This window comes from Lutra lutra, chromosome 8, assembly GCF_902655055.1.
Source record: "Lutra lutra chromosome 8, mLutLut1.2, whole genome shotgun sequence".
Lineage (NCBI taxonomy): Eukaryota > Metazoa > Chordata > Mammalia > Carnivora > Mustelidae > Lutra > Lutra lutra.
This window is the reverse complement of record NC_062285.1, coordinates 17,139,155-17,157,529: the sequence shown is the minus strand read 5'-3', so window position 1 is coordinate 17,157,529 and position 18,375 is coordinate 17,139,155. Positions and strand designations below refer to the sequence as shown.

Genomic DNA, 18,375 nt, shown 5'->3' with positions numbered 1-18,375 from the left:
AGTTTGTGAATCCAGAACCAGTCCGCAGGCGAGAGGCTGAGGCCGCATGCCTGCTGATTTACAGATTGCACCTGGCTCGCCTGCAACTACTAGGAAGTGGAGGATTCTCCCGTCTATCCTGCCTCAAAGCAGTGGACTCTGGGAGCAGAGGACGCCCGAGCTCCTTCCTTACGGACCGCTTTCTTAAGGCGGGACAATGAGTTCCTCTGGCTGCCGAGCGCGAGCTTCCTGGGCGGAGGCGCGCGCTCGGCTGCGCGCGCAGCCGCGGCCCGGTGTCGCCTAGCAACCAAGAACAACAGTGGCCTAGGAGGCGCGCGCCAGCCGCGGCGGGTGCAGTTCTCCAGGTCCGAGGACCCTCGGCTTTGAGGGATCTCCTGGCAGGTAAACGCAGGAGTGCGGCTGAGCAGCTACTCCCGCGGTTTGGAGAGGCCCAGGGCCAAGGTCCCAGCAGAACTTGGGCAAGGAGAAGGTGCCCCGCGGGTGGGGACATCTGGGCCACCCGAGGGAATGAACGAACACCTTGGTGGGTGTGGGGGGGGGGGGGTTGTCGGTCCCTGCTCAATGCCCGCAGTATTAGACGGGGGTCTGGGTGGGCTTCCTAAGCATCCCGCTGCCTGCCATTTAACAGGTGACAAAACTGAGACCCGGAGAGGGCATCTGAGGGTCTAAGATTCCGCTGCTTGACTCTCAGCAAATCAAGAAGCGAGTCCCCATTTGTTCTAGCCTTCCTCCTCCCCGTAAATTTTCTCAAAAAAAAAATCTCCCCATAGACTAAAATTTAAAGTCGTGTAGTCTGAAAGTTCACCAAGAAGTACAAATGATTGGTACACTTGCGGGGGAAAATGTGGCGCCTCTCTAATAATCGGGAAGATGCACATTTAAAGCAGATTTGTTTTCGTACCCAAGGCCGTGAAGTTCATGCCTTTTCATCTAGTTATTTTCCTTTATCTTAGAGAAGCAGTTGCAGAATGTGGATGAGCATTTTAGGTTTAAGGATGTTCATTGCAGACTTACCCATAATTTCAGGAAGTTGGAAACAAGTGCTCAGCAATAGGGGACTGTCCAGATAAATAGTGGACTTTACAGTATTATTTTATTTTTTTTAAAGATTTTATTTATTTATTTGACAGAGAGAGATCACAAGTAGATGGAGAGGCAGGCAGGGGCGGGGGGGGGAAGCAGGATCTCTGCCGAGCAGAGAACCCGATGCGGGACTCGATCCCAGGACCCTGAGATCATGACCTGAGCCGAAGGCAGCGGCTTAACCCACTGAGCCACCCAGGCGCCCTCAGAAGCAGTTCTTATGTAAATCAAACGCTGCTGTATCTTGGAATTGGTTGCAAAGAGCTGTGAAGTCTCTTTTTCCTAGAGGTTAGTCGTAGGATAGATTTTCATTTGTCCAGAATAGTTTCTGTGCATCTGCTTGGAATATTATAGACACAAAGCCTAGGGTCTTTGTGCTTGTTAAGCATCTATGGAAGATGTTTGAAGTTTGAAAAAAAAATTGCCTCTAAAATCTGAAAAGAAAATTGAAAAATTAATGTTAAATTTTTTTATTAAGTTACATTTGAAAACAGTTTTCTCATTTTGTAAGAATTTCCAGGTGCACAAACTGCTGAATAATTTCAAATGCTAATTTCAAAACTTTTTAAGACAAAAATTGTATTTAATGGAGAATGTGGGTGCATTTTAATGTTCAATATGTTGGATATAATGTGAGGTAGTCCATCACAGCATAAACTTGCCCAGACCCTCAAAGATCTTGAAATATATGTGACCTGAGCTTAGGGATGTCTTTCAGAAGTCCCTAGGAGTTTTTTTAGGAACACGTGGCTTTTTAAAATATGTGATAAATTAGGGTCAGTGTCCCTAATGCTAGGAGTTGCAGTTGTATCTTGATAGACTATCTGAACTAACTCTGACATTGTAGATTCTCTCCAAGGATTTTTCACTTCCCAGAATTTCTCTGGAAACTATAGTAATTTCCTCAAGACTAGTTTATACCATCTGAGATTGCACAAATGCCAAGCATAACCCCACAAACTCTCATGGGAGAAGATTCAAAAGATTTCCGGGGTTATTCTGGCAGTCATCAACATCGGGAATGTCCTCTGTACCCAAGTGGAGTTACTCCTCTGTGGTGTATCAACTGTGACTAACAATGCTCTTGACGTTTTTCCTGCACAGTCAAGGACATGCGAGGTGGAAAAGGGTCTTGCAAGCAGTAGTCCCAATTTCCCCAGTATACAACTATTCACATTCTCAGTTACTTTTTTTATTGCGCTATGGGTTATATTAGAGAAAACTTCTGGTTATCTGGGAAAATGACACCAATGTTAGTTTAGTTTTGGTATGTCTTGGGTATCATACATAAAATCATACTCCCAGGAAAAACAGTTAATGATTTTTATAAATATCGAATGCCTAGTGTGCACCAGATACTCTCGGGATAGATCAGTGTGAGAAAGCAGACCAAAATCCATCCTTTTGTGGCAAAACATTCTTGCAGATCTCAAAAGTAACTTGGATTTAGTCTCCCAAGCCCTCTAAGTGAACTGTAAGCATGGTAAACTATTCCCGGTTATGTAAGTAAAAGTTATGTCTCTAATGTATTGTCTTCCTTACGACCTGGAAGCCAGGACTAATGCTCAAAAAATTACAAAAACACTGAGAATTTGAAATAAGAATGTGGGTAACATATTTGTACATGTACAATAATTTCTACATATATTAGTAGAAATAACTAATATTAGTAGCACAGTCTCTTTTCATGTACAGTTAAAATGAGGAAATAAATCTCTTTCTAAGGGCATAGGTGACGTAGATTTGTACATTGTATAAACAATGTACAAAAGACACTTTTTTTTAAAGCAGGCTCCACTCCCAGCCTAGAGCCCAACATGGGGCCTGAACTCACAACCCTGAGATCAAGACCCGAGCTGAGATCAAGAGTCAGATGCTTAATCAATTGACCCACCCAGGTGCTCCTATTTAACTATTTATTGCATCTTTTTCCAGAATGGGTAAAAAGATAAAGAAGGAAGCAGAACCACCTCCTAAGGATGTGGTAAGTTTCTGATTTGAATATTATAGTAGCACTTTAACAACCAGTTTTAAAAATAAATTGTTCAAACAGTTTGGCACATACCAGTATATACATGAGTACACAGTGGCAGAAGTCCAAAGTCTGACTAATGATAAGATTAGTTAGAGAAATCTAACATTATATAAACAAACATTTACAATGTTGTCATTACATAATTAGTACAATTAGAGAGTAATTATTAGCTTTTCCAGTATGTGGATGGCATGTTTATAAGCCTAGTTAATGAGCAAATAGTTTTGGTTTGTTCTTTTAAATATTTTAAATTTATATTTGCCTGTCTCTCATTAATGTTAATCATCCAAGTGCATTTTCAAAGATAACTAGAGTTTATGCTATAGCTATTAGATGGGAGTAGAAGGTTGTCTGAAGACCACCATTTGGATATCAGAAGTCTTGTATTTTCCAGTTCTATGGAGAGAAAAGTGTGGGTTCATCCTCTTTTTCTATTCCCAATATTTGAGTAATGCATTTCCTACAACACGAAACCCTGTCTCTCTTTTTTTTTTTTTTAAAGATTTTTATTTATTTATTTGACAGACAGAGATCACAAGTAGGCAGAGAGGCAGGCAGAGAGAGAGGAAGGGAAGCAGGCTTCCCACCGAGGAGAGAGCCCAATGTGGGGCTCAATTCCAGCACCCTGGGATCATGACCTGAGCCGAAGGCAGAGGCTTTAACCCACTGAGCCACCCAGGTGCCCCCCCATCTCTCTTTTAAAAGCATGGTTTTATCTTATTTCTTTAAGGTTTATCAATTACTGAAAGATTGTGTTAAAAATAGAAAATGAACTTGGACAGTTTTCAGTGTGGAAACTTCTTTTGAAACAGACATTTGGTATCATTTTCTTCAAATAAAATGCAAATAAAAAAGTGCTTATAGTCAGTCAGTAGACTCACAGGATTTTATAGTTTGAGGGAAGCTGAGCTTAGCGCAAGACCTTCCCAACAACACTGGAGTTTTGTGGTTACAAACGTGAGCTACATCCCAGCTCTGCCTCTCATGAGCTGTGTTATTTGGCACAGTTGCCAAATGCGGCTGAGTTATTTCAGCTTTTCAAAAAAAAATTTCTTCAGTGCGAATTATAATGTCCAATTCATTTTGGTTGTTGTAGGAATTAAAATGAAATAAAGCACATCAAATTTTCAGTACCTGGCACATAGTTAACACTAGTAAATAAGACCTGTTATTATGGGACTCCTTCAGACTCTGACACGGGCGCGCGCACACACACACACACACACACACACTCTATGTAACTCCTTATGGATGATCCTTCAGTACAGTTGGGAACAAAGACAGCAGAAGCATCTGTCTGCCCAGGTCTAGGAAAGCTTTGTAGAGATAGACGGTCATTGTGGTTCATGATACATTTTCATCATTCTAGTTGTTCTGCCTTTGGACATACTCCTAAAACATTCCAAATTCTCTTGTTTTTGCCTTATCACTTTTTATTGCAAGATAGCATTTTTTTAAAAGATTTTATTTTATTTTATTTATTTTTTTTTAAGATTTTATTTATTTATTTATTTGACAGACAGAGATCACAAGCAGAGAGACAGGCAGAGAGAGAGGAGGAAGCAGGCTCCCTGCTGAGCAGAGAGCCCGATGTGGGGCTCGATCCCAGGACCCTGAGATCATGACCCGAGCCGAAGGCAGCGGCCCAACCCACTGAGCCACCCAGGCACCCCTATTTTATTTTTTTTAAAGATTTTATTTATCTATCTAACTGAGGGGGGAGAGACAGAGAGAACACTCAGGGAGAGGGGCAGAAGGGAGAGGGAAAGAGGCTCACGCAGACTCCCTGCTAAGTGTTGGGCTCCACACCAGGACCTGAGATCATGACCTGAGCCTAAGTCAACAGTCAGATGCTTAACGGACTGAGCCACCCAGGTGCCTCAAGATTTTATTTTTAAGTGATCTCTACACCCAGTGTGGGGCTCAAGCTCACAATCCCAAGATCAAGAGTTGCATGCTTCACTGACTGAGCCAGTCAGGTGCCCCACAAAATAGCGTTATTGACATCTTATTACCGGAAAGTGGACTAATGAACACAGTAGTGTTCGAACACTGATTAAAATTGGAATTAAGAGACTATTAAACAATAGATATATTTGTCTAGTACACTTTCTATAATTTTGCAGTGTCTTTCCTCTGTATTGCAGTCCTTGCAGGACACAGTCAAGGACTTGAGAAACAATTTTAATCCTAGCATTACCAGAAATCTAGCTCTTGTTTCCTCATGAGGTTCACAACAGCCTTAGGGACAGCCAAAGCGTGTGCAATGGCCAATGTCAAAGAAATTACTGCCTGTGTTTTCTTTGGGAGTTTTATGGTTTCAGGTCTCATATTTAAGTCTTTAATCCACTTGAGTTTATTTGTATGTGTGGTATAAGACAGTTGTCTGGTTTCATTCTTTTCCCTACACCATTTGTTGAAGAGACTGCCTTTTCCCCATTGTATATTCTTGCCTCCTATGATGAAGATTAATTGACCATATAAGCATGGGTTTATTTCTGGGCTCTGATTCTGTTCCATTGATCTCTATGTGTCTTATTTTTGTGCCAATACCTTGCTGTTTTGATGACTATAGCTTTTGTAGCACATCTTGAAATCTTGTATTGTTATAACTCCAGCTTTGTTCTTCTTTCTCAAGATTACTTTGGCTATTTGGGATATTTTGTGGTTCCGTACACATTTTAGTATTATTTGTTCTAGTTCTGTGAAAAATATTGTTAGTATTTTTGATAGGGATTGCATCAAGTATCCCTTCATAGATGAATGGATAGAGAAGATATGAGATTATATATATATATATACATATATATATATACATGATATATATATCATGTATATATACATACATACAATGGAATATTACTCAGCTATAAAAAGAATGCAACAACATGGAAGGACCTAGAGGGTATAATGCTAAGTGAAGTAAATCAAAGACAGACAAATACCTAATGATTTCAGTCATACATGGAATTTAAGAAAAAACCAAATGAACAAACAAAACAAGAGACAAACAGAAAAAACAGACTTTAAATTCAGAGAACAAACTGGTGGTTGCCAGAGGGAAGGTAGGTGGGGGATGAATGAGATAAAGGGGATTTAAGAATACACTTATCTTGATGTGAACTGAGAAATGTACAGAATTTTTGAATCATATTGTACACCTGAAACTAATATAACATCCTATGTTAATTATACTTAAAAAAAAAATAAGAGTGAGAACAACAACAACAACAAAAGGCCTGTTACAGTTACCAATGGTCCTTGACTATTGCCTTTCCTCAAGGTCCTTCCATCCTTCCCCTACTCTGACTTTATGTTAATAAAGCTAATAGATTAGTGTAAAAGTATGTAATCACTTTCTATCTTGAAAATTCAAATACTTCAAAACAGTATGCCATAGTTTAAGCTATCTGAACTTGGAATTTTTTCCGAGGTATACTTCTTCAAAGTCTACAAATTTTTCTTGTACAAATTTTAAAGGAAAACCAAATTTAAAAGATAGATATATAGCTGCTTAAGAAAATAAACTTTCCTGTGTCAACAAATAACAACTTCCTTATAGAGTTCCTAAAAACATTATTTCCAAAGATTTGTATTTTTATTAGTCTTTCATCTACTATTTAAAATGGGCTATGGGGACAGAAAGAAGAATGTTCAGTTATATGGTTAAAACAAAAAGCTCCCTTTGCTTTTCTCATTTTCTCATTGTCAAAGCATACATCTAATATATGCCTGTATGGTTTATTGACCTCCATTCTTTTTCATGAAATTGACCACTACCTAAGAAGATGCTTGGATGTGGGGAAGATACAGCTTGAGTGAGCAGTGCAAGATTCTGCCTTCCCACATCATTTCCATGTCTAGCTGAAAGGTTGTTTGTGATGCTTTAAATAAAAGGCAAACTTCTTATAGAGTGATTGCATAAGAGAGTTACTAACAAAGGACCTTAGTAGGCAATATTTAATATAAGGCAAGATATTCAGTGACTGAGAACATAGGCTGCAGAGTTATACTGCCAGAACCTGAATCCTCACTCCATCATCCATCATTTGATCCGGGGCAAAGTTTCCAACCTCTGTCCACTCCAGTGAGGATATAATGATAGCCACCTCGTATCTACTCACAGCAACGAGACAACGTAGATAAATAGAAGATGCTTAGAACAGTGCTTGGCACTAGATAAGAACTTAGTAAAAATGGTTATTTTGAATCATGTAGTTGAGAAGGTACTCTTAATTAGTCTGTAAAACTTTAGAGTTTTTATGAATTGTCTAAGGAGGCAGGGAGATCAGCTGTGGAAGACCTGCTGGCCACTGAAGTTCCCAGTGGCCTGGGTGTGGCCATTATGATTCATGGTCAGGTCTTCAAGTCTATGAGCATGGAACTTTCATTTGCTTAATACTTTAGAGGAAATCAAGTTTCAGTGGATAAATCCACAGCATCTAAACTCACAAGGGATGATGGTTCTGGAATATCACTAAGTATCAAGTTAAAGAACGTTTATGTTCATGGGTCAGCACCTTTTCTCCATAGTTCGGTGCCATATGGGGGAGGAGTATTGAGTCAGAGCAACAGGCAATAACAGAACTTGCTCCCTCACCTGGGCAACCAAACCCAGTTCCTTGCAAGAGTGGGATGGCTCCAGGGTCCTTTTTCTCCAGGACACTTTCATCAACCTCAGAATGCAACCCTTAATGCTCTGTCACCGACTGCCAAAATGGACTTATTTCAGAAATGAAGCTTCATGGGACTTTATTTTCCTGTCTTTTGCTCTCATCACAGATAAATAAAATGTCATAGTTTAGGGGTGCCTGGGTGGCTCAGTGGGTTAAAGCCTCTGCCTTCGGCTCAGGTCATGATCCCAGGATCCTGGGATCCAGCCCTGCATGGGGCTCTCTGCTCAGCAGGGAGCCTGCTTCCTCCTCTCTCTCTCTGCCTGCCTCTCTGCCTACTTGTGATCTCTGTCTGTCAAATAAATAAATAAAATAAATCTTTAAAAAGTCATAGTTTAATAAAAATTATTATAAATTAATAAACATATACAAAACTGTATAAAAAAAATCAGCTTGCTTACCTAGCTCTAAACCTTTAATTTGGGTCCTAGAGAAAACCAGAGACCATTTTAGCTGTTTTCATTTTCATTTTTACACTTTTTAGCAGATTTTAACTGATGTTTAGATGTTCTTTACTAAAAGTTCATACTAGAGTGGTAGTCTGCTTCCTTCTGTTTATCTGTCTCTCTTTTCCTGAGTAATTGGTTCCTCGTGACCTGAGACCACTGATGTAGTAAACACATTCCAGTCGACATCAAAAAAGCCTTTTATTTGCCCTTATTGGTACCATAAAAGTCACTAAACTGTCATGATGTATATACTTTCACTGAGTTTAACTTTATAAGTTTGTATTCTTTTATACCTGTGCTAATGCAGCAGTCACTGGCCACATGTGGTTATTTAAATTTAAATTTACAATAATTAAAGTAAAATCAATCAAAATTAACAACTAAAATTTAAATGAAAAATTCAGTTGCTCCATCACATTATACTTCAAGTGCCCAAAAGCCCCACGTAGCTTGTGACTTCTCTATTGGACCATGAAGAATCAGAACATTCCCATCATTGAAATTCTACTGGGCAGCACCGTTCTAGACAATCTTGTTTCCTTACCAGAGATATAAAAATATCTCTATGAGTCTATGGCTTCTCTAATTAACTGAGCTTAAAATTTCAAGTTTAGCCAAAATGCTTCCCCTTTATTGCACTCTTTCTATAAATAACTTTTGTTCATCATTTATTTTGTACAGAGCGTGAAATTATAATTTCACAACCAGCTTGCTGGTGACTGACTGTGAGTTCCTCACAGGAAAGCAGATGGGATATGTAATTACAGCACAGTATTATTTATTCAGTTGTGTGGCATTCTGTTATAGCTAGCATTTTATTCTCAGCACCTATTTTAATAAAAAATTACTATAATGCTGTAGGCTCTGTAGGAGAAACAAACGTCATGCCAAGTTTCTCCACTCTCTGCCAAATATTGGTATTTTTCCTCCTTTAATAGCCCTTTAGATTGTGGCTCTCACAGTTTGAATCTTCCCTTTAAGCTTCTTGTAACCCATATCACCTTTTTCTTAAGGATGACCAGAAGACATGGCAAAATACTGAAGTGTTTTCTCAACCATTAAAAAAGGATTAAAGATATTTATGATAGTTTTAGTTTAAATATATTTTCATGTACTCCTTTGACAATTGTAGTCATTGTGTCATGACATAGCCTTGTTTTAACATGGCATATTTATTCACATGCTTATAAAGTCAGCTTTAAAAATATTGAAATACCAGAATAGCAAATATTCTAGTTGGAGGAAACAGTCACTTAACAAATAATAATATAATTCAGACAGCAATGATCAATGAGGAAAAATAAAGTAGTCTATAGGGATGGAGAGTGATCAGGCTACTTTAAATAAAATCCATGTCAGGACAAGCTTTCCCAGTGGGGTCACACTTAAGAAAGACAAATGGAATGAGGAAGTATGCTATGCAAATATCTGGAGAGAGCACCCCAGCCAGAGAATAATAACTAAGGCCTTACTTAGTATGTGCAGGAAATGCCAAGAAAGTTGGTATGACTGGAAATTACAAAGCAGGGAGTACAAGGTGGGTGCCAAAGGTGGTGGGATGGTGATGATGATTGGTTTTTTTCCTAATGTGCAAAAAGGGGAATCCAGTGGTAAGCTATAAGTAGAGGATTAGCAGCATCTCATTTATATTTAAAACAAAAAGCACAAGAGCATTCTAGCTCCACTGTGAAAGAAAAGTGAAAACTGGAAGACCGATTTGGAGGCTGTTAACAGAGGAGCCATAAACTATGCAGCTAGCCCCAGATGGTAACTGTGAAGGCAAGAAGTGGCCGTAGTCGGGATCCATGTTGAGGGTAGAGTTGACAGAATTTGCTGATGGTTTGCATGTGTTGTGTGAGAAGAAGAGGAGTTGGGGGATGTTTCAAGGTTTGGCTTGAACAACTGAGCAAATGATGGTAAACTTACTGAAGAAGACACATACACCAAAGAAACAATGCAATGTCTTGAGAAGTTCAGAGGAATATAGCTGTGAAAAAAAACAAAACAAAGCAACTCCCTCAAACAACAACAAAAACCAAGGATTTTCAATATCAAAAAAGCAAAAAACATTATCCAGAAAGATGGAAGCCTGGTAATTAAAGTCAGCCTTAAGCTTCTACAGTTTCAAGTATTTTTTATTATTTTAATTCTCTAGAAGTGAGATAAAAATGGCAAGTGATAGGTAACATGGTGATCACTGATGATGGTCTTAGTACTATTTTGGTGAACTGATGAGGATGAAAGTCAGTTTAGAGATGTTTAGCAGGAAGTGTGAGAAGGAGCAAATGGAGAAAAATCAATAGTTCATAAAATTTTTGACCAAAAGGGAAGGAGAGATAGGATAGCATCTGGAAGGTGATTAACATCTAGGAAAAGACTATTTTTATTTTAAAATAAGAGAGTTTTGAGAAGCCAGAGTTTAGAGAGACTAAGATGGCTGGAATTTGCAGGGCCGAGTGCCAGAGAGGAGGGAAATACATAGAAAAATAGCTCCAGAAATTTGGTTAATGGTCCCCTTGATTCTTTGAAGTCTAAGCAGCACAGGGTGAAACTCATGCTCATGACAAAGAACAGGCATGAACAACTATCAGGGAGATGTAAGCTGCATAATTTTTAGACTCATACAGGTCTGGAAGACATTCTGATTTTGACCCAAAAGATTGGAGAGATCTTATTGAACATCTGGGGTATTAAATAGAGCCCCCAGCAAGGTCGTGCCTTAGTAGTAGAATGGTTAATCCAGCCCTAGAGCAAACGCTTCCCCAGGCTTGCTGTAATAAGGCTTTAAAACAGACCTTAAATAGATCAAGCTGAACCATAAATAAAACAACTGTCAAGCAGAACAAAATTCAACATCCTTTAAGAGAACCCCCCAAAAGAATCCAGACACTCAACAACGTAATTTTCACAATGTTTAGCTGCCAATAAAAATTATTATATATGCAAAGAAATATGTGATCTAGTCAGAAGAAACTCAGTTGTTAAGCCAATAGAAGAGATAAAATTGGATACTAAAAAAATTCAACTATCCAAAAGAAGATAGGAAAAAAGGAACCAGGGACCAAATCAGAGAAAGAGAAAACAACCAACAGGATGGTCCATTAAAACCCAATTATATCTATAACTATATTAAATGTAAATGATTTAATACTCCAATTAAAAGTGAGAGATTGTCACACTGAATAAAAAAACAAGATCCAAAATATAAGCTGTCTATAAGAAATCTCCTTTCAGTATAAAGATATGGATAGGTTAAAAGTAAAAATAAGGAAAAAGATACACTGAAATAATCATAAGAGAGCTGGAGTATCTATATTAATACTAGATAAATTATATTACAGGGCAAATAATATTACCAGAGAAAAAGAGATATATATCATAATGAAATGGTTCATTTGGAAAAATGGTCCTAAATGTTGTTCACCTAATAACACTTGTTTAAAATACATGAAGAAAAATTGATACCATTTGTCCTTAGCATCAAAAATAATGAAATATTTAGAGATAAGTTTAACAAAATAAATGTAATGCTTATATGCTGAAAAACTATAAAACATTGCTGAGACAAATTAAAGAAGACAAATAAGTGAAGAGATATAATTGTTGGATACAGATACATTGCTGGTGGGAACACAAGACAGTAAAACAATTTTGGAAAAAAAATTATTATTATTATTTTTAATTTTTTTTTTGTAAAACTAAACATGCAGTACCAGACAAGCCAGAAATTCTACTGCTAGGTATTTATTTTATTTATTTATTTATTTATTTATTTTTTAAGATTTTATTTATTTGACAGAGAGAGATCACAAGTAGACAGAGAGAGAGAGAGAGAGAGGGAAGCAGGCTCCCTCCTGAGCAGAGAGCCCAACACGGGACTCGATCCCAGGACCCTGAGATCATGACCTGAGCTGAAGGCAGCGGCTTAACCCACTGAGCCACCCAGGCGCCCTACTGCTAGGTATTTATTCAAGAGAAATGAAAGCATATTTCTACAAGAAGACTTATATGAAAATGCCCATTGCAGCTTTATTCATAATGGTCCCAAATGGAAACAACCCAAAGGTCCATCAGCTGAGTAGATAAATAAATAGTGTTGTATTCATACAATGAGATACCACTCATTGTTAAAAAGGAATGAATCACTGATACATGGAACAATGTGAATGAACTCATAAGCATTCTGCCAAATGAAAGGAGCCATACATAAAAGGTACCTATGTAATAATTTTATATTAAATAGTCAAAATTAATCTATAGCAAAAGGAGACAGATCAGTGGTTGCCTAGAGTGGATATGGGAAAGGAAGTCAACTGGAGAGAGAGGCAGGAGCAAGTATTTTGGGGTAATGGAAAGGTCCACATATCATTGGTTATACATATGAGTTTAATAAAACTCATCATACTTACACTTGGGTGGATTTTGTCAAATCTAAGCTGGCCCTCTGTAAAGTAGACTCAAATGAAGTAATGGGAATAATTTGTTAGGTGGAAGGTGATTACTCAAGAGAAAAAAAGGATGATTAATGGTATGACATAACTGGGAATATGTATGTTCTATGAGAGTGGGGGAATTGGTTATCTTGTTTAATGTGTGCTCTTCTCAGTGAAATGCATTTATTAGGGGTTGAACGAGTGTTTATTGAATGAATGAGTGAATTAAAGATGAATAGGTTAAAAATCCAAAACACACATTAGATATTGGGCTTAGGTAGTAGGAGAAGCATTTCCTTTAATATAATACAGGGATATGTGTAGAGGCTCTTGTGAATATGTGAGACTGTTGTGAATTTGTTGATCATGAATTTATAGTAATACTGTTTTTCCCTAGAGTTTAATGTTCTCTAAGAATGCTCAGAAGCTTGAGCACAAAGGCAAAGAGAGAAATTCTTAGTGTCTGTTCATGGGTTTGGATATTCTAAAATTGATTTGGCGAGAAGACAGAAGGACACAAAGGTTTATTTAGGGTTTGGCAGGAGTGTTATTAAAATAATAGATCATTAAATCTAAGCAGGATAAGAAATAAAGTGAAGTAAGAGTAAGACACTTAGAGTAAGACATACACAACAGCTTTAATTTGGATGTTAGATGATGCTCTCCTGACATCCAACAGCCATTTCCCCTACAAGGGGGATTTTTATTCCAGCTGTGCCCTTTTAAGTCATTGCTTACTGCTGTCTTCTCTGCTCTCCCAACCTCACACAATTATGTTTCCTTACTCAGAGTAATCTGTCCCTCCATTCTTAGCCTGAAACTGAACATCAATTTTTGTTATATACCCAGACACAATAAGATGTCCATTTAGGAAGGGCCAACACAAAGAGCCAGCTAAAACTTTGAAATTTATTTTTTTTTTCCCCTTTAACATAAACAGAACACCCTCCTCCAGTCTCTGGAAATGGAAGAAAAATGGTGTGATAATTTGTTTTCACCTTGACTGAAGAAAACCCATAGGAGCCATGAATTTGTTATTGTGCATCATGGCTACCCATGAATTCTCAAGATCTCATAACACAATAGAGATTTTCCTAGAGCTCTATACTTTTTCTTTACACTGTATTACCATTTGCCCTGTTTCAGATTTTATCCAAATGGGTTTTACATTTTCTTATATGTGGTTTTCTATTGCTTTTTAGTTATTTTGCATACGTAATTTCTGCTTTCTTATAAAGAGTAGTGATTAGAAGCAAGTACTGATTATTAGAACTGTCAGGGTATCTAATATATACCGGTACTCAAGGATTCTTGTGTATCAACTTAGAATTATGCTAGTATATGTTATTTAATGATCATCTATTATGTGCCAGACAATGTGCTAAGTGCTTTACATATATGATCTCTAATCCTCTCCTTGATCCTTCAGGGAGAATATGTATCATTATGCCCATTATACAGAAAAGGAAAACTGAAATTCTAGCAGCATAAGTAACTTGCTTGATTCCACATAGCTAAGTTGAGAGACTAGATCCATCAGATTCCAAAATGCTTTGCTCTTCCTGCGATTACTCCAGGAATTCCAAAGCCACCAATACTGGCACTATCTCTCTGTCAGTGATGTTTTTTAAATGAAAACTTTATGGTGCACTTCGTGGGCAAGTAACCACATCCTTTTTGTATGATTACGTTCTCTTCAAGTTTCTAGACACCGTTCATTTTTTTATGTGTTTTTTAAAGCTCATATATGAACCTGACATTTTTTCTCTCTACATTTCAGTTTGACCCCTTAACAATTGAAAGCAAAAAAGCAGCAACTGTGGTGTTAATGCTTAATTCTCCAGAAGAAGAAATTTTGGCTAAAGCATGTGAAGCCATTTATAGATTTGCTTTAAAAGGTTTGGTTTTTTTCAGTTTATTTTTCCATTTCATTAGTTTCTTAAAATATTTACTACATAATGGGCCCTTTCTTCCTAGTCTTTAATTCACTTCTTATCAGATGAATTCTTTCAGACAACCAGAATATCATTTAATGCATTACCTGAAAGTAATATATCTCCCTAAGTGCCTATCTTAATCTTAAAGAGTAATTTAGTCACTGCATAGAATAGTCATCTTGACGGTTTTATTGTAGTTTAAAAAATTGTAACTCACAGGAGCTACAAGAACTCCCAGTGGTCAAAGCTGGAACAATTTGAGCAACAAAATAAAGTAGTATTGAATTATAACTCAAAGTATAAATAAGTATTTATGAGCCTGTACTGATAAAAATAAATAATTGATAAGTAAATAAATGAGAGAGAAAATAAAAAACTCCCATGCAGAAGAATTCCAAATAATTTATGTGCTCTGACCTCAAGGAGGCAGAATGTAACTTTTCACTCTGTGGGTGTGGGCTTTGCATAGGGACTTCTTTTCAAAGATTACAATATGGAAATAGGGAAAAAAGAGTAAGTTCATAGTGGAGAAACCTGACAAGCACTACTGAGTCAGGTGATCAAAATCAGCATCAATAGTGATAAGTCATAGTGATAATATGTGAACTTGACATGATGTAATGAAAAATGGCACTTCTGTTACTTTTCCCCAAAACTTATAACCCTGGAATCAGACAAGTTCCAAGTCAGGGACATTCTACAAATACGTCTAACCAGCACTCTTCAAAACTGTCATAGCTATCAAAAACAAGAAAAGTCTGAGAAACTGATAGCCAAGAGGAGTTGAGGATAGGATATATGACTAATGTCACAGGGGACCCTGGATAGGATCCTGGAACAGAGAAGGAACATTAGGCTAAAAGTAAAGAAATCTGAATAAACATGGACTTTAATTAATAGTAACATATTAATATTGGTTTATTAATTATAACAAATGTATCTACTAATACAAAATGTTAATAATGGGAACATGGGTTTAGGATATGTGGTAACTCTGTTCTATCCTAGCAATTTTTCTGTAAAACTAAAACCATTATAAAAATTAGAATTTATTAAAACATTATACATGTTACAAGTTAGGTTCTATCTCAAGGATTATTCATAGAGGGTTTATAATCATAAATGATAATTGTATTCTAATTCATTCCAAGTGATGATAAAAGTAGACTTTTATTATACTGTATAACATTTTAATTGAGAATACTGAAGAGTTTAGTATAACTTTGTATTTTTAACAAAACCATTTAAACTAAGAAGGGAGCAATTTGAATTTTAAGGAAATGATACTTACATTTAAGGAAATGATACTAAACATTGTTTTGGGACTTGTATGAGAGAACAACAAATCACTCAAGTAGCAAATGGTGAAATACTCACCTTGCTATATTTCACTCTAGTTATTGGGAATCCAGATAAAAACCAGAATCATTGCTTCTGGCAGGTATGGTTCATGAGTAATTGTGTAGAATTCTGGGCTGGATTTCAGGGAGACGTTGGATCATGAAGTTAGGGCAACTTGAGTCTCACTCAGCCATACAGAATCATCAAATGCCATCTTTTTTTAATATGACATGAGGTAAAGAAATAGATAGATATATATTTTATGTGAAATCAATACAGAAATTACTGTAAGTCTGGTGTTCTATACTAGCAGTATTTTCTGATTGTGTTTTTAAGATAAATGATGAGATATTACCTCCTGGCCATGATGGACCAAGGGGTCAAATTTACTTTCCTGATTGAAACAACTAAGAAAATAAGAATCTATGAAATAACAGTTGGCAAAACACTGGATATTAGGCAATGAATGACAGACCATTGAGAGATAGGAAATGAAAGAAACTTTGATTACCTCAGCTTATTGATTTCAGAGAATTTCCAGGACCACATCACAGGAAGGGGTATCCTGTACAGAGCCTTGTAGACTCTGAGAAGACAGATCTAAGGGTTCAGGGAGATAAAGGCAGCAAGAGTTTTCAGTAACAGAGAGGAAAGAGAAGTCGGGAGATTGGCAAAGGGTCTGATTCAAGTGTTCAGCTGAGTACTGATAAGGAGGTATGTATGTGGGAACTACTTGAAGTCAGACAAAGCACTTAACAGGATCAGATTTAACAGCGCCTGGTGCTCACACAGGGCCACAAGTTGTGCCTATTTCCATCAGCCAGACTAGAAAACTTCAAGATTCATTGAGAATTATATAGAATACACCGAAGGGTCTTGCTTCAAGAGTTAGAAATTATTAGCCCTAGATCGAACTTTGCTCTAGTACCACCTAATAAATATTTTAAAAAGCAAGACCTAAAGTGATCAAATTGTTTCTGGATAATTATTTCCCAAAACAAATTTGAAGAATATAAAAATTACCATTTACCAACTAGGTAAAATTTAGAATGTCTGGCATCCAATAAAAAATTACCAGGCATGAAAAGAAGCAGGAAAATATAACCCATAATGAGGATAAGTCATCAGTAAATAAAAACTGACACAATGTATGTGTAAGTGTAAAGAAGAGAAGAAGGACAGAAAAAATGTTAGAAGAAATAATGGCTCTGAATTCCCCCAACATGACAAAAACTCTAAGCTTCTGGATCCAAGAAGATCATAAAAAACCAAGCACAATAAATATGAAGAAAACTACACCAAGGTTCAACAAAATCAAATTGCTTGAAAAGAGTGATAAAGAGAAAATCTTAAAAAGCAGCCAAGGGAGAAGCACATTACATTCAGAGGAACAAAAATAAGGATGACAGTAGATTTATCATCACAAATGATGCAAGCAAGAAGTCAGTGGAGCAGCATCTTTAAAATACTGAAAGAAAAATAAACTTTAATCCTAGAATTTTATTCCCAGCAAAAATATCTTTCAAAAAACACAAGTGAGGGCGCCTGGGTGGCTCAGTGGGTTAAAGCCTCTGCCTTCAGCTCAGGTCATGATCTCAGGGTCCTGGGATCGAGCCCTGCATCAGGCTCTCTGCTCAGCAGGGAGCCTGCTTCCCCCTCTCTCTCTGCCTGCCTCTCTGCCTGCTTGTGATCTCTCTCTCTGTCAAATAAATAAATAAAATCTTTAAAAAAAAAACCACAAGTGAGATAATGTCCCAGACATTCAAAAGCTGAAGTAGTTTATTGCAAGCAGACCCACACTACTAATTGTAGTAACGTAGGTCCTTCAGGAAGAAGGAAAATTGACACTAGATGGAAATGTGGATCTACACAAAATAATAAAGATAGAACACTAGAAATGGTAACACACAAAGGTTTTTCTCATTATTTAGATCACTTAAAATTGGTTATTTTAAACAAAAAGAGTAACCATTTCCTGTGCAGAAACACTTATAAAAATAAGATAAATGACAACAGAACCAAGGTAGAAAGGGGAAAAATGGAAGTATACTACTGTAAGTTTCTTGCACTATATGTGAAGTGGTCTATCACGACTGGAAAGTAGACTGTGATAAGGATGTTTACTACAGAATTTAATACAACCACTAAAATGACAAAGAATAATATCAAATAAGCCAACAAAGGAAATGAAATGGAATCATCAAAATAATATTCAATTCATACAAAGAAGGCAAAGATGAAAAAAGGAAAACAAAGAATAATGAGATGCACAAAAAACAAATAACAAGATGGTAGACTTAAACCTAATGATATCAACTATCAAACTAAATGTAAATGGTCTGAGTAGTCAATTAACAGGGAGATAGTGCTATAGTCTATAAAAAGCAAGACCAAACTACATGCTACATCCAAGAAATGCACTTA

The 18,375-nt window shown here is 37.0% G+C and overlaps 1 protein-coding gene across 6 annotated transcripts in view; it reads left to right on the top strand.

The window, feature by feature from the left end:
* Positions 1–308: 308 nt before the first annotated feature.
* Positions 309–18,375, top strand: part of ARMC3 (armadillo repeat containing 3) — a 92,105-nt gene continuing 74,038 nt past the window's right edge. Inside the window, exons 1-3 of one of the 6 annotated variants that reach the window (XM_047743178.1) lie at positions 309–381; positions 3,019–3,067; positions 14,454–14,571. In XM_047743178.1, coding sequence (XP_047599134.1) covers positions 3,020–3,067; positions 14,454–14,571 — 166 coding nt within the window. In that variant the 5' untranslated portion in view covers positions 309–381; position 3,019. Of the gene's footprint in view, positions 382–2,035; positions 2,152–3,018; positions 3,068–14,453; positions 14,572–18,375 lie in introns of those variants that run through there. The other 5 variants (XM_047743177.1, XM_047743179.1, XM_047743174.1 and 2 more) reach the window with 5 other exon arrangements.